We start from the raw sequence: 26,135 nt of genomic DNA on the forward strand, positions 1-26,135 counted from the left end.
TACAGCATGAAAATATCTTATACCACCCGTCAAAGGTTTAGCCTCATCTAAAGCATTCACTATATATTATGCGTGTGTGAGTGTGTGTGCATCAAATTGCTGAAAAAATGTGGAAATATTATGCACGTGAGAGACAGCGTATTTGTGTATATGTGTGTGCGCGCGCGTGTGCGGCGAGTGTGTGGTTACATCGAAGATGAATTTCTCCACTGATTTGTTTGAACCTTATGCAGCTATACTGCACGAGGACCATGCGTCAAATTGCTGAAAAAACCTGCAAATATTATGCATGTGAGAGAGTGTTTTAGTGTAGTTTTGTTAAGGATAGCCAAATCTCACAGAGTTTATCACGTATTGAACTCATGACAACAGTCTTTTCAACCTTACAAATTTCTTTTACAATATATCAGTTCATTGGTATAGTACCTTTAAACAGAATGGAACATTTCGCAAAATCTAGTTTTGAGCAGTTGACTGAAGTACATTTACACTGGTGAGTCTTAAACGTTTGATGGGTAGTATAGTATATTTTGTCATATACAGTTTATGGTTCGCCCAACATGAATGCAACAAAAACAACTTCAACTGCAAAACATGGAAAACATTTTTTAATACCATGTTAAAATGTAAGAAAATAAACCTTTGCATATGTTCACTTTCGGAAAGTATTACTCATGACTTGGTTTGAAGAAACAGATAAAAACATGCAGAAGGTACCGATGGTGCTAAGGTTATAATCAGTGCGATTCTGATATTTAAAATATACCATTATATAAAGTAGGGGATATTCCATTTTGCGAGCATACCACTAGCCAAAGCTATAAGAGAAAAAGTAACATATGTCCGTGCATATGAAAGATTTCATACACCTAAATACACGTTTATTATAAATGGAGTCGTGTTTTCGTACACGACGTCTTGTTTTATGAAATTTCTTACGAGCTCTATAACATTCTGCTCCGACAGAAGTTTACATGTTCGTTTCTTCTTCGAGAATCCTCTGTGTGTTCGTGATCCGAAAGTTTTTCGTGCAGCGTCCGTGAGCATGTGCGCGATCTCGTTAGCGATGTCATTGACAGTTACTGGGTCGGCTTGATCGAGTCTTGCAGTGTGTTTTCTCAGTGAGGTTTTTCAAGTGAGTTAAAGTTTTCTCTTGTAAATCCAGTATCCCCTACTAGTTGTAATGGTATATGGTGGCTTAAACGATGGTTCGTCATGCTATCAACCACTCGTTTGCTAACAGTCGTGATATAACCTGAATATTGCCGACTGTTAACATAAAGAAGTACTGTTAAAGTGTTCAAAGGTGCATCAGCACCACTGGGTCTAGCTTCATGTTCACAGGAGACATATTTTTCTCTCATTGCACAGAACCAACAAACCTTTTCAGTACATTGAACCATGTTCAACAAGGAAAATGGCAAAAGGACAGACAGACTGGTTCAAACGCATCACCAATCTGAGATCTCGGTACAAAATAAAACTACTTAAGTCCCACAATGGTTTTCACTCTTTCCGTTAAACTATTTAATCCCGGAGATTATTGGGAACAGCACCGATTTAACAAATAGTACGTGATCTGAGTACATTATAACTGTCACCAAACGAAATTCGTAACGAAGTGACAGAGGAGATTCAATGAAAGATGAATGAGAATCACTTACTGGTCCGACTTTCAGTAGGTATCCTACACACGAGCAGAATGCCAAATATACATAACACATACTTCACAATGTGAACTAATCCTGTAAGAGAGTAAAAACAATGTTCTCCATTACAGTTACTTGAAGAGCATCACAGTTACATGGTCACCTGACCGCACTTGTCTATACCTTGTAGTGGGACAGTTACATGGTCAGCTAACCACACGTGTCTATCGTGTAGTGGGACAGTTACATGGTCAGCTGATCACACGTGTCTATGCCTTGTAGTGGAACAGTTACATGGTCAGCTAACCACACGTGTCTATACCTTGTAGTGGAACAGTTACATGGTCAGCTGACCACACGTGTCTATCGTGTAGTGGAACAGTTACATGGTCAGCTGACCACACGTGTCTATCTAGAAGTGAAAGTGACATAATTAGCTGACCACACGTATCTATATCTTCTAGTGGATCAGTTACAATGGTCAGCTGACCACATGTGTCCGTATGTTGTATTTGAACGAATCTTTGTAACAATACACATCCGCAGGTCGTGCTGACCACACGTGACTATACGTTGTAGTTGAGCGTGTCTCCGTAACAATACATATCGTTGCATGATGAGACGATTCAGTATAACGTGCACAGTTTGCAGATGATCCAGTCTTTGTAGTCTTGGAAAATCTTCAACTGTGAAATCTCAGTTGTCAAATGATCTCAAATGAATACATGGTGAACGTTAAGGCGTCCATGGTGAGCAGGTCAGTCCATCTTCACTTCAGAAATCCGTGGCACTGTAGCAGCTGTCAGTATTCCACCATTTATTCACATCATGGTATGTGTTTCCGAATCTCTCTAAGTCATGAATTTTCACACAAATATCGCACAACGATGAATCTAAGGTTGACTTTGGATCTGTGATACCATACTGTGATTTCCGTCTCAGTATTTCAGCATATGCCGTATGATTTGAATCTAAATATTTCAAATGATCGGCAAGTTTTTCTGGCGATGAAAAATCGGCTGTGTCGATGTATGTGCCCTTTGGAAGAAGGTTTGCATAGCTCGCCCCACCCCTCACCACGGGGATGACATCCAAACTGTAACTCCGAAACACCTTTTCTGTCAGGTATCCTCGACATAGTGAATTCTCAAACGCCAGATAAAACTTGTATGTCGTTTGTTGAAGATTATTACAACTGTTTGGTCCGGAGTTTTCACACTTGTGGGGTCCACATCCACCATAGATATCAACGCTGATGTACTGCTGAAGTTTTTTCACGTAGTCGTCGCGTTTCGACCGGGCATTGCAGTGACTTACCAACCACATGACGGGTTTAGTTTTCCTCTCAGTGATAGCCCGGAAATCTCGAACATCCGCTGCAGGTTTAGGCAGGAGCACGAAATACGGACAGACAATATCCGAGTCATATCTGAAAGTCATCGTCCAATTAAACCTATCATTCCATCGATTGAAGTCCCATGGAGCCTCGTGTGCAAAAAATATCCACATCTGATTGGCTGGTTTTGGTGGCGGTTTATCATCAGTAATCGACAGGACATAAAAGACGACTGCATCGGCTTGAGGGAGAAGTTTATGGTCACCAGATAATCTACAGTTTTGCAATCGGCAGTTTTTCAGACTATCCTTGTACCTTGTTTCAAACGTATGCCATGAAGGCATGTTGTATATGATGATAAGTTTCTCTTCTGTCTTGTTTTGTGTGAAAATGTTTTCAACACCCGTGAGATTATACCGCGACTTCTGGCGAAAATTGTCATTTGGGAACTGCAAAATCGGGGACAGGAAATACGGGTGGTTGCTCTCACCGTTTGGCCATACAAGAAGAGATGACTTGTTATTTTCGAACCTTGAAATAGAAGAAACCATCCTTGAAACAGAGGCAAGTCGTCGTGGGGGCTTGACGTTTACTCGGAAGACATTTGTGAGCGTGCTCCATATAAAAAGCACAAACAAGACCGCGGATGTACAGAACAATAGACGCTTGTTTCTTCGGCACACCATCTGAAACATAGCGACAAAGAAATTCACTTAATTATATCCAGTGAGTGAGTTTAGTTTTACGCCGCACTCAGCAATATTCCAGCTACATGGAGGCGGTCTGTAAATAATCGAGCCTGGACCAGACAATCCAGTGATCAACAACATGAGCATGGATCTGCGGACTTGGGAACCGATGACATGAGTCAACCAAGTCAGCGAGCCCGATCGCGTTAGTCGCCTCTTATGGCGAGCATAGTCGCCTTTTATGGCAAGCATGGGTTGCTGAAGGTCTATCTACACCGGGACCTTCATGGGTCTATATCCAGTGAGCTGCGATAGCGTTAAGTGTTGCGTACAAGATTAGTGAATAGAGAAGTACATGTATGTGTTGAACTGGTGGATAAGGGTATGGATAGAGTTGCGTAGGAGGTATATGGGTGTAGACGGTTCGAACCATCGACCTTCCGTTCAATTCACAAGACCAAATATTCAGTATGTTTATCCTGAACATGACGAACAAGGATCCAACTTCACATCCTGATGCCGTAGAGTTGGTTAGTGAGTGAGTTTAGTTTTACGCCGCTCTTTGCAATATTCCAGCAAAACCACAGCAACACGACAGCGTTGGCGCCGGAAAGGGGCTTGACACAATGGGGATGGGATGGGGAGTGGACGAACCTGTCTTCGGCATGAAGAGCTAACAATGGTAATGACTTACTTTAAGCTCATTCTTTAAGACGAGCTTAAAGTCAATGTCACCGAATCTAGGCACAATCGACGAACACAACGGCCATACAACAACCTCATGGAAACGTTAGTCAAAGCGTTACAGCACATATATTTCTGCTTACATTTTTATTTTTGTCACAAATTATTCTTTACTAAGGAAGTCCGAGTACGTGCAAGTCGATGTGAGTAGTGTATCTTGTTTATGACAAATTGCCAAGCACAGCGGCAATTAATTAGCAAACGTGTCCACGGCAACCTTAAACTACTTAATCCCAGATTAACTTAGTGAGCTGTGTCAGCACCGGTCTTTATTCTCAGGTACATCCCTTGGTCAAGGGCAGATAAGTAGTTCCATCTCGGCAGGTGCATGTTTACCACCAACTAATAAAATGTCAACTTTTGCTGAGTAAGATTACCTTCATACCATCCTCTTTGTCCAGTAGTAAACGCCATTGCCAACCTCTGACAGATGTTTGGCTTAGCAGCGGTCACGAGCTGACCATGGCTATACCATAAAGAACATCAAGTCCTGTTAGGTAATCATCTCCTTACCACCTACCTCGTATAGTAAGCCTTGTCAGCACAGGGTAGATAACGCAGATGGAAAGCTCCAACATCGGAGAAACTTGATAATGACAATGGGTAGTAGTGTGGGTTATATCCTGTTTTTTTCCACCTCAGGCTCACTTGCTTGAATCACAGACCATATAATAGATAGTCTCTGCTTGAATAAACCCAAGGAACTCACTGCTCTCTCTTTTCTTATTTCACGGTTCGCTCCCAATACCTGATTCCCGAAAACGAGGCCTGACAGCCCCCTTAGTATATTTAGCTCTGAGGGTTTTCTTAACGGACACCAAGGAGCTGCCTTAACTACAAAACCCAACCAAACCAAACAAACAAACAAAAAAACAACAACAAAAAAACCCAAACAGCCTAAAACAATCTACGAAATTAAATTTCAATTGTTCTTAGAAATATGGTAGCCTACTGGTTACAGCGTTAAGCGTTGGCTCGTCATGCTGAAGGCCCGGGATGGATTCCCCTCGTGTGAAGCGCTTTTCTCGTGTCCGCCGCCGTGATATTGCTGGAATATTACTACAGGCGACGGTGGTCAGGGGTCAGGGAGTTCGAACCTCCTTAACCCCACTTGCTCCGCCAACGCAAAAAACAACAATCTTGTGGTCATAAGTCATTTCAAAAGGAGCATCCGCAAAAATAATCTACATGGGCGTTCTTGTGGGTAGTTCTACGCTGAGCTCGTTACCATGGTTACAGCAGAGACCATCTATTATACGGCCTCTGGTTACAGGCTTGCCTGTCCGTTTGCTGACAACTCCCCTGCCGTCGACAAGAGTGTGTATAATGTTACGAGTTTTATGGCTCCATTCACAGGTCGTATTGCTTGTTTGATACCACATCCCGCCCTAATCCGGCAGTTGTGGAAAACCCATTCTTATCCCGGCAAATAGTCCACAGTCATCTAACCCTACAACACATATGGTCTTTGATTGAACTAAACGGCACTCGGCATGTCGAAGCCGTATCTAAGAAGACCAACGCTCGCGACCTCGCTTCCTCCAACGAGAAAGGTTGCACCGCGCCAGTTTCACGGGACCCACGACTGTGACGTGATAACGCTTAACTCTGGTGTTCCTTACCTGACACCGACACTCGTGCACCGACCCAGGCAGCTTCGGCAAACATGTCATCGCAGTGCTGTTGACATACGTGGTCTTGATGAATAATGTCCGTATTAGCAAGGTTTTACAATATGAGAGCACGGTGCCTGTGGTGCAATCCCCAACGTCTAGGATTAAACAACATAAACACTAAGGAATTTATTTCGGAGCAGGCGGAGAAAGATATGTTATACATGATCTGGGCCATCAATGCTTGTGGCGTAGTGCGTTGTCAGGGCACGTGCGATATGTAAAATCTCGTCCGGAGTAAATAAGGAGAACTGAAGAGTTTTCAATAGTGTTTGCACCGTGCCATGGGCATCTGTAAGTCCATACTACCGTGGCTACCGAGACATATGTGCGATACGGACATCAACAATCACTTCCATATGTAATGCCGAAATTGATCTATACCTGAATTTGACGGTAAGAGTGAATTATCGACTGAAAGTACCTGCGTCATGTTGTGCATGAGCAATCGTGTGACCAGATTGTCCGTTTGCAGGCTGCCGGCTCAATACAGCCCAGGATCAGGTATTAGTTTAGAAACACACATTTACTCTGCACATAGAACTAGGGGTAATGAAACTGAAAGTCGAAGACCCGTGCTCAATTTTCACACATGGGTAAAATGTGTGAAACCCATTTCTAGTTTCACCTGTATTTGTTTCCCTGTTCCAACTACTGCGCTTACTCTGAAAGATGCTAACAAAATCAACGACTACAAGATGCGCATTATCTGTGTTCTGTTGTAAACAGGCTACAGCTGAGATGAACTAGGAACACCGAAACTTGTATTCATAGGACTTCCGGTAATCCGCGCCTTTTGGTCATGATTTATTTGTGAAGGATACGACAGGATCAAAGGGCAGTCGTTGTTACAGCTTACAAACAAAGCACAAGTGTTTCCATGCCTTCAGTTCAGGACTAGTTCTAGTTGCATTGTTCGAACAATTACGTATTGTTGTTAAACGCATTTTACCGATTGACTGATAATACAGCTTGTTCAGCTCGACCTGAGCTACACATATGCATGACCCGCGAGGCCACAAGGCACAAACGGAATGTCCAGTAAGCATTAAATAGGGGAGCAGAGGTTGCTTCTCGTTGCCTACAAGCTCGTGTTGGAACATAAAACGGTCTGTGGCTACGTTTTCAAACAAAGTTAGGACATTGCTGACGATTTCTCGACACTGAAGTGTCAAACGTCGACCTTGTCGCGGTCGTTCAGACATGTTGGTGCACCCCTCACAATAATAGACCATACCAGTTGTGACACGGTCATGCAATGCATTGGTACTCGATCAGGTCAAGCGGGACACCGACTTGTGATATAGCAGGGAACCCTTTCTAACTGTTACCTTAACTGGCTAATGATAGAATGGGCGGGACCTGAGGTGCACATAGCACTGAACAGTATTTGACACTATGTTGTTTTTGTTTGTTTGTTTTGTTAAAGTGATTAATGTTGACTCTTTTTTTCAGAGAATTCACTTAGATGGGAAGGTGTAGTGCTATCTGTGTGACGTAATGCCATGTGACTCGGGTAACGGTATTGTGGCTGGATGCCCGGTTCTTGTGTTTACGACTGGAAAATCGTGCTGTTTTAGTGAGTGAGTGAGTGAGTGACTTACGTTTAACGCCGCTTGTAGCAATATTCCCAGCCCAGCGCCAGTTGTTATCGTAAGGGGCCGACAGTTTCAAATATCTGCAGGCCCTTGTGGCCTTCAGTAATTATCCGTCTTTATATCAGCTGGAATCTTTCCTGTACGACCCATCATGTTACAATAACATACAGGTTCATTTCCTGGTATTTCAGACCTATGCGCATAGGAATGACAAATTCTCTCTAGCTGTCATAGGTTTCGCTAACTGATTTTGTAGAAACAGTGTGCAATTGTCACAATAGCTACTGTAGTCTATTTTAAGTTTATCGGTTTTTATCGACGTTGGTGGACAACGGCCAAATTAAAGCATTGCACACACTGGTCTGAACCAGACAATCCAGTGGTCAACAGCATGAACATCGTTGTACGTAATTTGGATACGAAGGAAAGTATCAACCAACTCAGTGAGCCCGAGGAAGACCCTCACAGGAACGCTATCACCACATGACTCCCCCCCCCCCCATGTTACCTCCACAATCACACTAGATACGGTGCACCACCCTTTAAACGCCCCTCCCTACCCCCCACCTAACCCCCTTTCCCCATTCCCCCAACACACACACACACACACACACACACACACTCTCTCTCTCTCTCTCTCGTTTTGTTGTATCTTCCTACACTAGGAGAAAGAAATAATTTTCTAATTCGAATCTCACAAGAAAAATGTTATACATATCACCCGCTGTGTTATGCAGCTCAATAATTCACTCACTCACATCTGCATACATAATTGTACCATTGGTGGTGCACTGATCCAAATCATTAAATCGACATTAATTGTACAGTTGACTGAAAACATAACACTGTGACAGCTGTCAAGGTAGTAACTGTGAAACAGGTATATCATTAATAAAGATACAAGTGATGAGGTATCCTAGCAACAGTATCACGAGATAACAACAGGTGAGCGGTTGTAACATGTCCTAACAGCAATTACATCGGTAACAGTGACAAGACTGGAAATTGGATTTAAAACAGTTTGTATCAATACGTCATAGAATCATGTCGCGTGTGCTGAACAATACAGCAATATGTCTGTTTCCATTTACATCCCAGTAGAAACACAGTTTTAAGAACGATGCTCGTAAATTGTCCACATTATTTGCTATATTACACAAGAGATTCACTGAGTAGTGATTAACATTGGATAGGCCTGGGAGATATTTTAATTTTGATTTAAACATATCTTTTCAAGAAAATGGATTGGTTACAAGCTATTCCAACTTTGAGACACCCGCTCCTATTTACAGTGCTTACATGCAAAAGAAAAGCAAAGTGTATGTACAGGGATAGAAAGGTATATACAATAATACATTCAAATGAAAGTAATACGTTGAATACACGAATTATTTAGATCATAAACATATCAAAGTTGATGAACCGTTTGGAGTTTGATATATATCTTTGAACTTCTTTAAAAATCTGTTTATTGTCATTGTACATAAGATCTGCACTGCCAGTACCTCTAGGTTTATTTGTGCTCTAATGCTACAAATTTTGCCAACATTTTGAAACATTTCCCGTCTGATATTACAATACAAAGAACATTCCATGAAATAATGAGAATTTTCACAGGTAAACTTCCAAGTACATTCTGTGTTCTCAATGAGATCGATCCTACACAGATCACCATTTAATCTACTATTTGAATATCTTAGCTGGGTATGAATTACATTGAGTTTTCTATTACCACACGAGAAATATTCTGTTGCTTCTGGCTTACGCGAGCTTACAGGCGATGTCAAACTTTTAAGGGAATCTGATTCTCTAACATATAAGGGGAGATAATTCCAAAGTTGTGAAGATGAAGGGAAGAACGATTGGGTGTAGAGACTTGTGCAGGAATAGGACAGGGAAATATCACATATGTTTCTATATTTTGTCCTGGATTCACAGTGTGGGGTATGAGATCACAAAGGTAGGATGGAGCAGTTTTGTTGTAGATATTACAGAATAAAGTTTAAGATATCTTCTTCTCTCTTTTAACTACTGCTAACCTGTTTCATTAATTACAGTATCTCTGGAAGCATGTTTTGGTAAACCAGTAACCATCCTGGCGGCCTCAAACTGAACTTTTTCAATTTTATCGGTTAAATCTATCAACCAACCATCCCACAATTCACAGGCATATTCATGATTTGGTCTTATGAATACAATACAGATCTTATCTTGGCTGTCTCTGTTCAACATGAACTTTCTCATTGTTGAAACCATCAAGGACGTTCTTCTTACGATGTCATCAATATGGGTATTCCATTTACAATCAGGAGGAAATGTTACTCCAAGATGTTTATGAAATATTTCCAACCTGTGTAATTTAGTGAAATCCCTAATATGGAAGTCGCGGTGGCTGAGTGGGCTAGGCGGCTGACTTTGTGTGCTGGCGTTTACGTGCTTGACTCTGAGGGTGCGGGTTCGAATTGTAGAATTGTAGAATTGTATTTTTATTCTTAAGACTGAAAAGTACAGCCTCTGTTTTGTGGGGATTGTATGTCACAAGCCTACGATTTCCCCAGCACCACAGTAAGTTCTTATTAAGTGTATCTGGGCCTGTGATTTATGGATGAAAATCCCATTGATGTATCATCTGTGAACAAGCGTGCAGCACAATCTAGTTCATCGGCAATTTCATTAACATATACCTTTGGGAATGACAGCATGTAGATTTTGTTCCTTCCTTTATTACTGAATTTCCCCACAGGTTAAATGCGCCCAGGAAGGAGGGTGGCACGGCAGTATCGCCAACAGCCATAAATACTACAAGTATATTCTCTGTTTAAGACAGTTTTCCAAACCCCAAACTGAATTTTACCTCTCTGTTACAACCATAAATAAATTCAGAACTGCTCTTGCACAGTTCTGCTGCAGGTCACATAAACTAGCCATTGAAACTGGCAGATATTCTGATATCGCAAGGCATGAAAGACTAAGTAATGTCTGTAACACTGGATACGTCGACAGTGAATATTACTTCCTGCTGACTTGTGCAACTTACGATGACCTCCGCCAAAGATACATCATACCCCTTAAATATTCTGAATTCCCAACTATGGCAAAGTCCAAAATAGTCATGTCCTCCCAACATGAATCGGGTATTAGAAACTTGGCCTGCTACAGTTTCCATGCCTCAAACCTTCGTAAAAAGAGTGATTTAGTATATCCTCCATGCTGCACAGGTAACAGCTGATATGGTCTGTTACCCCGTACCTACCTCGTTGTGTAAAACTATGCATCATTGATCACGGAATGGTATATATATATATGTCCCATGCCTGGACAACATCTGTATAAATATTCTATGAATGTCGATTTTATGCATTTATCGTACTTGCAGTCTGCCAAAGGCCTTAGAAACACCATAAAACACCATACAATAGTCTTCACGTCTATCTAGAGCTGAGCAAATATTGTTATATATTGTTATGTATATTGTTATACGTTGTTTTGTATATACCTGTACTTTAGGTCGTAATGGCGGAATAGAGTTGATAGATCCTGATTCTTTGATTAGCCCTCACAGAACTTTCCCAAATAAAGGTTTTCTGTCTCTGCTCATCTCAGATATAAACTCATCAAGGTACGAAAAATAATGTTCCTTTGCATAACACTTCATGTTATGAACTTCATTTCGTTGTTTACGGTATGCCAGTTTATCCTCATATCAGTTAGTTAATTTTGCCTTTTTCCTTAACTTAACGTTTTCTTGATTCACGTCGTATTTCCGAATTGTACCAAGGTTTGTCACTGGGTCTAATCATTACATTTCTAGATGGAATACATTCCTTAATATACCTTCCTAGGTGATTATAAAATACATATATTGTCTCATCAATACCAGTAGTGTTTGCTATCACATGGTTCCAACCAGTATTGGTTATATATTTAGTCAGTAACTCATGGTCGCCATTACACGATGCATTTCTGCTATAACATACAGACAGAGAAATAGCTGTGTTAATGGCGACAAATGTGCTCCTGTGATCACTTATGTAGTTATGTCACTACTGAAATCGATCACGCCACTGTCAAACACGTCAACATCGTTACTAATTAATACGGGACGTAATAAAGTTCGGCTTATTCTACTAACACGTGTAGGGTCCTTACTAACATTATGAAATGCCTTTCTGTTAATAATTTCTCTTAAATGTGAAATTTTACCTGACAAGGGGTCCTCATTCAGATCACCGATAAGCATGTTTTTAATGTAAGGTCTAATGAATTTTCTATTGACCCTTCTAGTCGCTCCCAAAAAGTCGCGTTTATGCCGGGGGTCTGTAAGCTGCACAAAGCATGATCGATTTCTGACCTAAATATATTTCTCACCAGATTGCTTTATCGATAGTGTTTTCCAAATCAAAGCGTCCTTTAAAACTCAAAACATTTTTCACATGGATCATGACACCTCCACCGAAAGCATTTCTATCTTTACGTAAAAACTTCGTGAAAACTATTCCATGTTACATTTGTGCTACTGATACAGTTCAGTAACCATTCCACATTACATTTGTGCTGCCGATACAGTTAAGTAACCATTCCACATTACATTTGTGCTGCCGATAAAGTTAAGTAACCATTCCACGTTACATTTGTGCGACTGATACAGTTAAGTAACCATTCCATGTTACATTTGTGCAACTGATACAGTTAAGTAACCATTCCACGTTACATTTGTGCTACTGATACACTTCAGTAACCATTCCACGTTACATTTGTGCTGCTGATACAGTTCAGTAACCATTCTACGTTACATTTGTGCTGCTGATACAGTTCAGTAACCATTCCATGTTACATGTGTGCTACTGATACAGTTAAGGAACCATTCCATGTTACATTTGTGCTACTGATACAGTTAAGGAACCATTCCATGTTACATTTGTGCTACTGATACAGTTAAGGAACCATTCCATGTTACATTTGTGCTGCTGATACAGTTCAGTAACCATTCCACGTTACATTTGTGCTACTGATACAGTTAAGTAACCATTCCACGTTACATTTGTGCTACTGATACAGTTCAGTAACCATTCCATGTTACATTTGTGCTGCTGATACAGTTCAGTAACCATTCTACGTTACATTTGTGCTGCTGATACAGTTCAGTAACCATTCCATGTTACATGTGTGCTACTGATACAGTTAAGGAACCATTCCATGTTACATTTGTGCTACTGATACAGTTAAGGAACCATTCCATGTTACATGTGTGCTACTGATACAGTTAAGGAACCATTCCATGTTACATTTGTGCTACTGATACAGTTAAGGAACCATTCCATGTTACATTTGTGCTACTGATACAGTTAAGGAACCATTCCATGTTACATTTGTGCTGCTGATACAGTTCAGTAACCATTCCACGTTACATTTGTGCTACTGATACAGTTCAGTAACCATTCCACGTTACATTTGTGCTACTGATACAGTTCAGTAACCATTCCATGTTACATTTGTGCTGCTGATACAGTTCAGTAACCATTCTACGTTACATTTGTGCTGCTGATACAGTTCAGTAACCATTCCATGTTACATGTGTGCTACTGATACAGTTAAGGAACCATTCCATGTTACATTTGTGCTACTGATACAGTTAAGGAACCATTCCATGTTACATGTGTGCTACTGATACAGTTAAGGAACCATTCCATGTTACATTTGTGCTGCTGATACAGTTAAGTAACCATTCCGTGTTACATTTGTGCTACTGATACAGTTCAGTAACCATTCCATGTTACATTTGTGCTACTGATACAGTTCAGTAACCATTCCATGTTACATTTGTGCTGCTGATACAGTTCAGTAACCATTCTACGTTACATTTGTGCTGCTGATACAGTTCAGTAACCATTCCATGTTACATGTGTGCTACTGATACAGTTAAGGAACCATTCCATGTTACATTTGTGCTACTGATACAGTTAAGTAACCATTCCGTGTTACATTTGTGCTACTGATACAGTTCAGTAACCATTCCACGTTACATTTGTGCTACTGATACAGTTCAGTAACCATTCCACGTTACATTTGTGCTGCTGATACAGTTCAGTAACCATTCTACGTTACATTTGTGCTGCTGATACAGTTAAATAAGAGCGTCTCAGTGCCACAAATAATTTGGCTTTCAGATAAGCATTCATTGAAGTAAGCTAGCTTGTGCCTCACACTTCTCGTTTTGAGGTGAAGAATTTGTAAAGTTTTGTCTAATAATTGGGTTACAGCATTATAGGGCCAAGTCTGTATCACCGGAGAGCAAAGTAATATAAATATATAACTATATATAATCAGCACGTTGGTGTTACCTAACACAGAGGATGGCACACATAATACAATCCACGCCTTACACTCCAATCTGGATATTGACAATGATCAGTTGAAAAGTCTCAGAAAATAACCTAATAGATCCATATGTGATCGTTGAACGTTTGAGCTTGCTCGATGTGTGGTTCCATGAAATCTCCTGATAGCAATTCTATATTTTAATCTCAGGTCGTGATACTTTTCACAATTTAAACAGGACGTGGACCTCGTCCTCCATAACACTGAGATCACATTGCGAACAGAGTGGTTTATGTACTTGTTCATTTACGTTTTTACGTAAGTTAACATTGAAATCATGACGAGATATTCTTCAAGTACATAAGACTCTAAACAAAGACCTATCCGAGAGAAACATGATATAGTTTTCCTGTAACAAGGACTTTATACTACTGTGATTACATAGATAGTGCAGAGATAATATATAACTCTGCCGTTGTTTGGAAATAGTTGTAAACATGATAGAATCACCAACATTTTGGGAAAACCAAACGTGCGTAAAACCTGTGTAAAATAACAAATTTCTGAGATTTGACACTCAGTTTTGCTTTCCAGCATCATCTAATGTTTTTTCACATTATATAGCAACCAAGAGCGGTCTTGCACCTTGTTAAGGACACCCAAAGGCGGTTTCGCGCCTTGTAAAGGACAACCAAGAGCGATCTCGCATCTTGTTCGGGAAAAACAAAGAGCGGTCTTGCACCTTGTTAAGGACAACCAAGAGCGGCCGTGCACCTTTTTAAGGACAGCCAAGAGTGGCCATGCACCTTGTTAAGGACAGCCAAGAGTGGCCGTGCACCTTGTTAAGGACAGCCAAGAGCGGCCGTGCACCTTGTTAAGGGCAGCCAAGAGTGGCCATGCACCTTGTTAAGGACAGCCAAGAGTGGCCGTGCACCTTGTTAAGGACAGCCAAGAGCGGCCGTGCACCTTGTTAAGGGCAGCCAAGAGTGGCCGTGCACCTTGTTAAGGACAGCCAAGAGTGGCCGTGCACCTTGTTAAGGACAGCCAAGAGCGGCCATGCACCTTGTTAAGGACAGCCAAGAGTGGCCGTGCACCTTGTTAAGGACAGCCAAGAGTGGCCATGCATCTTGTTAAGGACAGCCAAGAGTGGCCATGCACCTTGTTAAACACAGCCAAGAGTGGCCATGCACCTTGTTAAGGACAGCCAAGAGTGGCCGTGCACCTTGTTAAGGACAGCCAAGAGCGGCCATGCACCTTGTTAAGGACAGCCAAGAGTGGCCATGCACCTTGTTAAGGACAGCCAAGAGTGGCCATGCACCTTGTTAAGGACAGCCAAGAGTGGCCGTGCACCTTGTCAAGGACAGCCAAGAGTGGCCATGCACCTTGTTAAGGACAGCCAAGAGTGGCCATGCACCTTGTTAAGGACAGCCAAGAGCGGCCGTGCACCTTTTCAATGACAGCCAAGAGTGGCCATGCACCTTGTTAAGGACAGCCAAGAGCGGCCATGCACCTTGTTAAGGACATCCCAAAGCAGCTATGCCCCTTGTTAGGGATTTCTTGGAAGGGTCACGCACCCGGATATTTATCTTATACCTATCAATAATATGGACCATGTTGTACATGCTGGCTGTAGGCACGTGTCCAAACTTACCACCAGCGCCGAAAATGCATATCAGCATCAACCCAAGGGCCGAAAATCCATAACAGCCGTATTGTAAAGCTACTAAACTAGAAAGGAATGAATACATGCAAACACCGGATTTCAAAATGACAGTTTTCCTTTCGCCAGCTGGTCAGGCCCACAGGCTGATATAGTAGTCTCGTCCTGATATCACTGACACAGGAATAACTGCCATGCAATAATCACTTAATATTAAACCATTTTATGTTAGAGCGACCTCATTTCGTTATCCAAAAGAGCGGTCCTTTTCATGCCAATGTAAACGCGACAGTGAGCGAGTCTGGTTTTATGCCGCTTTCAGCAATATTCCAGCGATATCATGGCAGAGTGTCACAAGAAACGGACTCACACGTTGTACCCATGTGGGGAATCGAACCCGAGTCTTCGGCGAGACCAGCGAAACCTTCAATCACCCGTCGTCTAAAATGTATGGAAGCCATTTTGACGTTGTCATGGCAACGTGGATATTCGCCCTTTCCGTGATAACGTTTAAAGGTCATCCCATATCCGATCCCATTGGGATATTTCATATGCACCGTCAGCTAGGCTTAGGATGAAGTGTTTGAACAAACTGAACAAAATACTACAACTGTGTTGGTTCATGTTCACCAATCACCCTTACGCGTTTTGAACGAATGATGTCATTTGATACAAAACAAACGGGGAGACCCGTGAAGATCCGGGGTAGAATAGGTCTTCAGCAACCCACACAATGATGGTCGTAAGAGGCGACTAACGGGATCGGGTGGACAACTTGCTGTCTTGGTTGACACATGTTATCGGTTCCTAATTGCGGAGAACGGTGTTCATGCTGTTGATCAATGGATTAGCTTGTCCAACACGATTATATACAGACCGCCACCATACAGCTGGATTATTGCTGGGTGCGGCGTAAAACTAAACTCACTCACAAACGAGGAAGGTGGTAATGACAGTTCTAAATTGCACAGTTGGCGTTTTAAACGACCACAGGCTTCAACATGATGTCGTATAAATGATAAATGAACTTGACATGCATACAATTGATATGCAAACTAACATCGGACACACGATTATGGCAAATCAGCTAGACAACTAAATTCAGATTGCACAGCTGGTGTACCTGACGATTTAGGAACGCTACAGCTTGACAATGGAGGTGGTTCGAAAACCAGTTGGTTAAAGCACGTAATATTCCCGACTGGCTGCTACATGTGATGTTGTGTTCTTAGTAATCTAGAAATATACACAAGAACTTAGATTCTCATAATTGAATGGGCCCCGATTTTAACCCTATTGATCTTGAATCGTGTAAGAGAAGCACATGACAATGCATATTTAACATTCACAGATAAAACATAAAATATTCCAGGGCCAGACATGTTTTTGTATGAAAGTGATTATTTTGTTTGGATTTTAAAAAAAAAATAACAACTGTCAACATAAAATCCTGTCATGTTGTCGTTTTGAGTCAAAGCATCATACGGGTCAGAAAAACCTCGTGGTTTTCCATCGTGGATACCACAACAAGATTTGTGAACGTGTTGGAAACCATTGCTCAAGTTAAATGTGTGCTTAATCACGTTCTTTGTGTATATTATTGATTTCCATGGTCTGTATAGAATGTTTCTGGGTCGGCATGAAAAACAGGACCTGACATCTGTTACCGTATGCCTGTTCACTCACTTTCGAAAAATCAGATCAGCGCTCATATACCTCGATAATAAAGACCCAAAACTGCATTTAACTCGAAAAACAACCCCAGAGATTCAGAACGTTTGCATGACAAACAGCGTTGTCAAAACGGCATGGTTCCGGGCCATGACCAAAGCAATGGAATTCCACTGTCTGCCGTAAAACATTCATAACGAGCCCAGTTTATGTCCAATTTAACCACGCGTGGTACGGAACAACGACCAAGGCTTCTAACCCCTGTCTGATCTTGTGTTTTTAAATTACAGGCGACAGGTGTAAATGGTACAAAGATTTCCTGACCACTGGTCAAGGTACGTTTACGCTGTCACCCGACGCAATACGTGGAGAGCGTTCTTTGTTTGCACACCTTTAGTGTGATGTCCATTTCTGGCCTCCTACCACGTGACATAGTGACATAGTGCCAAAAGAGGCGGAAAGCGTCAATCCATTCAGTTGTTTACACTGTTAACAATTCATCATGACCCGTCAAAACCACCATAGTAAACAATCTCTCCGGAAAGAAACATCCCTTTAGCCTATCCTTAAATGATAGTACATGATGTAACAAATTGTATATTCAGGGGGTTACACCCACCCACACCAGATTAATTAATCTGTCAAGGCCAAGCGCGGGTTGTGCAAAGTACTCACAGTTATTCCGGAGTGATGTTATACCTCAGGTGACCACCATGCCCCCTAACTGTCCGAGATACAAATGTACTTCAGTGTCGACACAGCGAAAGCCGGATACAGAATAACAACTTCACTATGTTGAATGATGGCGTTATGCTATCTCCGTCACGTGACCTCTCGCTCGCTCAGTTGACGCTCGCCCAAAGCAGTTAACATGCAGTCGCTCAACTACAGGATGTCCTTCTTCCGGCTTACATTGTAAAACAAAAAATCGAAATGAAGCAAGTCTAGATTTTCCTCAGTCTCACTATCCTCAGTCTCTCAATGGGGATACATTTAAAAAAAAATATGACGTCTTGCAAAATATTATAATGTCGGAGACTAAACGTTTACTGGAGTTTATGCCACTTTCAACAATGTATATATTGTTTGAAGATGGAGATGTTAGTCATGAGGTGCACGATGATGATGATGATGATGATGATGATGATGATGATGATCGCAATACGGCAAATTCAAATGCAACAACTGATGCAGCCATTATGGAGGAGAGGCAGCGATGTCATTGGAGAGTTCCTTCTTTTTGGGTTTAAAGTTGTCGCCAGATCGACATACTTAAAATAACTTCAATCGACACACATCCGGGGTAAGTCAGTTAAATCGGAAGGTTTGCCGATTTGCCGGAAAACCCGCAGAGATAAGTTTCGCTTGGCGCAGCTTTCAGCAATATTTCAGGAATATCACAACGGGGGTCGCCAGAAATGGACTTCACACTCTGTACGCATGAGGAGAATCGAACTCGGGTCTTCGGCTTGACGAGCGAACGCTTTGATCACTAGGCTACCCCACCGCCGCTAAGGAGAAAGATGTGAGGAGATATGAGTCTCTGTCGACAGAAAAATTCCGACTGAACAGGAGGGGGGGGGGGGGGGGGTCTAAACTTGCTTCATTTAGTGGCGTGACGTGACGTTACAGAAGGACCAGGTGGAAGTGACAACAATGTTGGTCAGATACTGTGAGAAGGCTACGGGAATCTCCACTAATACCAAATAAATGACCGTTCCGTCCACTTTGTACTGTAAATCAATAGACCTGTCCGCTAGACCTGCTGATGATATATCGGGTGTATCTGAATGGGTCATGTAATGATTATTAAGAAAGGAACAGACAAATGCATCGGTTCGGTTACGTCAGGTTGCACGTGGAAGCAACAGCACCTCACAGAAACGGTGATTCTTACGAAGAATGTGTGGTTTAGACTTTTGGCTCCTATGTGATATATTTCAAAGATAAACTTCCGACTCTAAGGTTATTAACTTGCAGTGTTATTGTAAACCTGGACTAACGCGGCTAGTACTGATACACTGCAACAATACTTCAATTATTAAAGTGAGTGAGTGAGTGAGTTAATATTTAACGTCACATCGGCAATATTTCAGCCATATCGTGACGGGAACAAACCACTGAAAAGGAATATATGTGTGTTATAAAACCTGTCGACAAAGGACAGTAAAACAACTACAGTATCACAATTTGAATTAAAACTAGCTTGGAAAGTTAAAACTAATATCAATATTCAGACAATACAATATAAAAACAGGCTATAGATCGCCAGCAACAGAAGGTAGATCACCATACTAGGGACCATGGGGACTTACAGTACCTTTGCTACCTGCATGGACCCTAGTTGGATTTACACCATCCCTTCAGCCGCTGGCGAGTGTACAATATGCTAGCCAAAATTAAAACAACACGAATACTACGATTAAAAGCTTGGTAGATTTAAATTTACTATGAATGTTTTTGGACTTACGTACCCTCTCAGGAGGACAATAATTTTACAATACTTCAACCCCCTTTGAGGGTACAGCCACTAACAATTCTAGTTACGAATCCAAACTACCAATTATTAAAATACATCTTTTTACAGAAACATATTGCTCACAATTCAATCAAAAAATCAATTTCTTTTAAAAAACCAATAATTAAATGAAAACTAACGCTGGTAAAAAGATCCTTCATAGTTTTAACTGTAAAATACATATCCCTTGTGATGGAGAATTCGACACAGTCAAGCAGAATATGCTTGACCGTGACTCTCTCATCACAAGGGATACAAAAAGGAGGATCCTCAACTTTTAACAGGTATGCATGGGTATATCTAGTGTGGCCAATACGACATCGTCGTAGTATGACCTCTTCAAATCTGGACTGACAACCCAAGTGGGTATAACCAATGTAAGGTTTTATCTCATGTAATTTATTTATACCAACTTGGGTGTCCCACTTCTTCTGCATCAGATCACGGATATAAGATCTAATGGTAGTTTTATAATCAGTGTAGGGAATAAGAAGTGGTGTCACAGATTTGTTGAGTGCTGCCTTGGCAGCAAGATCCGCCATTGCGTTACCAGAAATGCCTACATGGCTGGGTATCCAACAGAAGACGATGTCGTATTGGCCAGTAGCAAGATTATTATACAGTTCAATAATTTCAATTAAAAGTGGATGTTTACAAGAAAGATTTTTAATAGCCTGAAGGCAAGAGAGAGAGTCTGAATAGATTATATACTGTTTACGTTTCGGGTGTCTTGGAATATATTTAAGAGCTGTTAATATGGCGTTAGCTTCTGCTGTAAAAATAGAACTATTATCTGGTAATCTAGAAGATATTGTTCTGGATCCAATGACAGTGGCACAAGCCACTGCGCCACCGTCCTTGGATCCATCTGTAAATAAGGGTTTGTAATTGCTATATTTATGTTTTAATTGATTATATTCTTGTTTATATTGTAAGTCATTTGTTTCTGATTTTTTAAATGATGTTAAGGTTAGGTCAACTTGTGGCCTAACCAATTGCCAAGGAGGAGAAGAAAGAAGACGGGAAGGCGATATACTTTCCAGCACAATGCCAGCAGAAGAAATAAATGGTTTAATTCTGTGCCCAAGAGGGGGGACAAGAGACGACTTTTTGTTATACAAATCCTCATAAAGCGGATTGTACACACAGTTATAGGCAGGGTTAGATTCGTTAGAATATAATTTAGTAATGTATTGTAAAGACAATTTTATACGACGTTGAGTAAGAGATGGTTCATCGGCCTCAACGTAAAGACTATCAATAGGTGACGTTCTGAAAGACCCAAGACAAAGTCTTAGACCTTGATGGTGGACAGAATCAAGAAGTTTAAGGTTGCTTTTGCAGGCTCCACCATATACGATGGAGCCATAATCGAGTTTCGAACGGACCAGTGATCGATATAGGTGTAAGAGGGTAGCCTGATCCCCTCCCCACTTTGAGTTGGAAACAACTTTCAACAAGTCAAGAGCCTTCAGGCATTTAGTTTTAAGAGATTTAATATGAGGCAGAAATGTTAAGTGGGAGTCAAAGATTAGGCCCAAGAACTTGGCCTCCTTTACAACTTTGATGGGAGTGCCATCTAGAGATAGTTCGGGGGCCTTATGTGGCTTATATTTTCTGCAAAAATGTATACAATTAGTTTTGGATTTAGAAAATTTAAAGCCGTTTTCAAGACACCATTTATTTATTTTGTTTAAACACATTTGCAGTTGCCGTTCAATGGTATGCATATTTTTACCACGACAAGAAATATTAAAATCATCCACAAACAACGATCCATCAATTGAATCGTTTAAAACTTTTGATAAACTATTTATCTTGATGCTAAAAAGTGTGACAGACAGAATACTGCCTTGTGGAACACCCTGATCCTGAGTGTAATGATCAGACAGGGTAGAACCCACTCGAACTTGAAACTGTCTGTCATTTAAAAAGTTGGCTATAAATTGAGGTAAACGACCTCGCAAGCCGAAGTCATGTAAGTCTCGTAAAATACCATATTTCCAGGTTGTGTCATATGCTTTTTCGAGATCAAAAAAGATAGACACAGCATGTTGTTTATTAATTAGTGCGTTTTTAACAAATGATTCTAAACGCACTAAGTGATCGACAGTACTTCTGTTTTTGCGGAAACCACACTGTATATCAGTTATAAGGTTATTTGTTTCCAAGTACCAAACAAGTCGATTATTTATCATGCGTTCCATGGTCTTGCAAACACAGCTAGTTAGTGAAATAGGTCGATAATTGGATGGATCCGTATGATCACGTCCAGGTTTAGGTATTGGTACTACTATGGCGTCACGCCATGACGGAGGAAAGTTACCCGATGTCCAAATATCATCAAAAATATTGAGAAGAGTTTCTAGGCAGGATTCTGGTAAGTGCTTCAGGAGTTGATAATGTATGTTATCAGCTCCAGTAGCAGTATCATGAGCTTGATCAAGAGCAGTATGGAGTTCATGAATAGAAAACGTTTCATTATAATCTTCCCCATTATCGGAATTGAAATTAATAGTTTTCTTTTCTTCTTGTTTTTGATATTGCTGGAATTTTGGTACATAATTTGAAGAGGAAGAGTGTTTAGCAAGGGTTTCACCTAGTTTATTAGCAATATCTGATTTATCAGTAAGCAATTGATCTCCATGCCTAAGATGATGGACAGTAGATTTAGTACCTTTACCTTTAATTTTCTGGACCATGTTCCATACCTTGGACATTGGTGTCCGAGAATTTATTTTAGATACATAATTTTGCCAAGATTGGCGTTTATTCTGTTTAAAGGTACGCCGTGCTTTAGCATTTAAAATTTTAAATCTATTTAAATTATGCACCATAGGGTGGCGACGGAAATAATGTTCTGCTTTTTTTCTTGCCTTTCTAGCTTGTTTGCATTCATCGTTGAACCATGGTTTTCGAATATGTGGAACTGCAGAAGACTTTGGGATACACTCATCAGCAATGTCAATGAGTACATCTGAAAAACATTTAATAGCATCAGGAGCAGTAATAAAACGTTCGGGATTAAGTTTGCCAGTACAGAGAGATTCATATAGAGCCCAGTTGGCCGTTTTAAAATTCCATCGTGATGATGGAGGTACATCAGAGGGGCTCACAGGTTTTAGTATTGTAGGGAAATGGTCGCTCCCACACAAGTCATCGTGAACCGACCATTCAAATTCATTTAAGAGATTAGAGTCAGTAACTGATAAATCAAGAGCTGAATATGTCCCTGTGCCAGGATGTAAATATGTATGTGATCCGTCATTGTAAATGCAGAGATCATTATTTGAAAGAAAATCCTCAAGTAATTTACCTTTGGTGTTCGTAGTAGGACCACCCCAGAGTGGGTTATGGCCATTGAAATCGCCCATGATTATACAGGGTTTAGGAAGTTCATTGTAAAGAGCTTGTAGATCAGTTAACTGGACAGTGTATGAAGGTGGAATATACAATGAACAAAGCGTAAATGCAACTTGTAATGTAAGTCGCACAGCTACAGCTTGGAGATTTGTTTTAAGCGCTATTGAACTATGTATAACATTTTGCCGTACCAAGATTGATGATCCTCCACTTGCCCTATCACCGGGAGGTGAAAAATAATGGTATGCATTGAAATGACGGAGGTCGAGAGTATCAGTGTGTTTTAAATATGTTTCCTGTAGACACATTGCTGACGGTGTAAAATCCTGGATTAAAAGCTGCAATTCATTAAAATTAGTCCTTAGTCCTCTGCAATTCCACTGAATAATATTATTCTGATAACCTATCTTTTGGGGGGATTTATTGGGGATCTACCCCGCACCTTTTTGGTCGGCGACAGGCTGTGTGCCCTAGAGCGGACGTTTTCAGACACGTCCATGTCTTCGAGTGATCCATATTTGTTGTAAATTTGAATTTTATTCTCTGAACCTTTTGGGGCTCTGCCACTTAGCTTTTTCAAAGAATCAGGCTTCTTAGTTTTTGTTTTACTGGGTTGAGACCTTGTTGATGACTGAGAAGATATGTTATGATCAGGGGATGTTGCTGATTGAATCTGAGATGTACCAGGAAGTGATTCTGCAGTTTGAGTAGATATGGCAGGTGACAAAGGTTGAGGGGAATCCGTGTTCACCCAAGTCAAGTTTGTCTGACAGCTTGCAGATAATTTCATAATTGTGGATGTTGCGTCTGGGTTTGGTCTGGCAACGGAAGCATAGCTTTCCGTTTGTACTGAGCTCTGGACCAATTTCTTTGCATCTGCAAAACTGATGTTCTGTGTAAACTTTATTCTGTTAATGGCCATTTGTTGTTTCCACACAGGACATTCTTTAGAGAAAGATGGGTGATCCCCTGCGCAGTTTGTGCACTTTTTAACATGGCTGTCACAATCTTCTGTTGTGTGTGTTTTTTCACTACAATGAGCACACACAACAGACAATGTGCACGTATTTACACCATGGCCGAATTTTTGGCACTTGAAGCACCTCAGCGGATTCGGAATGTATGTATCAACATTGAGATTACAGTACCCTGCCTTAAGTGACTTTGGAGCAGTAGGCGATGAGAAGGAAAACAGATATGTGTTGGTTTTTATGGTTGTGTTGTTTTTACGGGTTGAGAAACGTTTGACATATCGTACACCCTGATCTCTCATCTCGGAAACGATATCTAGGTCAGACATGTCTGCAAGCAATCGATCACGATCTCGCACTATTCCCTTACTGGTGTTGAGTGTTTTGTGGGCCGTGACAGTAACCGGAGTACCAACAAAAGTGTCAATATTCAAAAGGTTGGTTGATTGTTGTTTTCTGGCACACTCAATCAACAGCGCACCAGAACGTAATCGTCGAATGTTCTTTACTTCGCCAGCAATGCCTTGGATACCTTTAGACACAGCAAACGGGTTCAGCTTCAAAGGTGTGTTATCTTTGGTCTCAATGACAAGGAAACGTGGCCAATAATCAATTTGTTTGGACGGTCTGAGGTCGTCAACGGGATCATTTTCGAGAGGACGTTTGCTCTTCTTAGTGGGGGTTTCGTAAGCCATGGTTAGTTATGTAGATTTCATCATCCGAGCTCCCCACCCACCACGGATTATCACAAGGACGATGCTAAAGCAAGCGGGCCTCCAGTTTGCAGCACCAAGGATACCCGGATGATATACTCCAGTAGAAGAATTAGAAATAATTAGTCTACCAGATTGGCCCATGAGCCATCGCCTTCTGGCATAAGACTCTAGGCAAAGTTCAAAGCAACATAATTCAACATCAAACATGTTTTAGATATTAGAGCCAAGACCAAAATCAATCAAAATCAGTTCCAAATCATACTTGTGCAATGATAAATAAATTTATAATCTATGCACAGGGCTTGGCATGACCAGCCGATTGGTTGAACCGGGCCCATTCAACCTCCCGTCTAGGTGAAGTAAGGGTCGAAGGGGTGTGTTGAGCAAAGGGAACGCGGTCACAGGCCCCCAGTGCCCTCAACCCCCAGACTCCCGTCCTCCACCGACACAGGGCCGCAACCCACGGCAAACGGGTTGGTGGACCGAATATGCCCCCGGATCCACACGGGGGGTTGGCGAGCACTTAGCGTTACCCAGCACCCACCACGAGGAGGTGGCTCGCCACGGGTGCCTCAATTATTAAACAATGGAACAATAATCCCAGTGCAGAAAAAAATTGAACAATACTTGCAGCATAGAAACAATAGAACAATTACTGTATTAAAAAAATGAAACAATACTTGCAGTATTGAAATAATAGAACAATACTATCAGCCCAAAACCTATCTTTTCTGTTTAGTCCCTCTGTAAACTAAGTTTGTCGATACAACGACAACCCGTGATGACCTGGGTTAAAACTGGTCTCCAGTAACCCATACTTGGAGGTGAGTGACAGGATCGGGTGTGGTCAGGCTCGCTGACACAGGTCATCGTGTCCCAATTGCATAGATCGATGCTCATCATGTTGGGCAATAGACTGTCGACAAAATGAAAGTATTTACCGACTGGCGTCATATAACTGGAATATCGTTGAGTGCGTTGTGAATAAACACTTTCTGAACACGCGTGATGACAATGGGGAAGTGACTCAGGGATATCCCACCTGGCAAACACCTTGTACAGGTATCATACAACTTAATTACATTAAACAATATTCACATTCATGAAACACATTTTTCGTAAACGATGCATACTTACTGTGTCAAGATAATCTCGTACGGATGTCAAGGCAATGTTCAGTCAAGAGCCCAGGTAGATAAGCCACGTAATGTCAAGGTGACACAGGTGAA

The 26,135-nt window shown here is 41.2% G+C and overlaps 1 protein-coding gene across 2 annotated transcripts; it reads right to left on the reverse strand.

The window, feature by feature from the left end:
* Positions 1 to 722: 722 nt before the first annotated feature.
* On the reverse strand, positions 723 to 18,140 carry LOC137269985 (alpha-(1,3)-fucosyltransferase C-like). Of its 2 annotated transcripts, none has more exons than XM_067803816.1 (2): positions 18,014 to 18,140; positions 723 to 3,671 (listed from the first exon to the last, which is right to left on the reverse strand). In XM_067803816.1, exon 2 carries the CDS (start codon positions 3,669 to 3,671, stop codon positions 2,424 to 2,426), a length of 1,248 nt encoding a protein of 415 aa, XP_067659917.1. In that variant the 5' UTR covers positions 18,014 to 18,140; the 3' UTR covers positions 723 to 2,423. The 2 variants fall into 2 exon arrangements, with proteins under 2 accessions (XP_067659917.1, XP_067659916.1); XM_067803815.1 differs by lacking the exon at positions 18,014 to 18,140 and adding an exon at positions 6,041 to 6,114.
* Positions 18,141 to 26,135: the final 7,995 nt, after the last annotated feature.

Source organism: Haliotis asinina, unplaced genomic scaffold, assembly GCF_037392515.1.
Source record: "Haliotis asinina isolate JCU_RB_2024 unplaced genomic scaffold, JCU_Hal_asi_v2 scaffold_24, whole genome shotgun sequence".
Taxonomy (NCBI): domain Eukaryota; kingdom Metazoa; phylum Mollusca; class Gastropoda; order Lepetellida; family Haliotidae; genus Haliotis; species Haliotis asinina.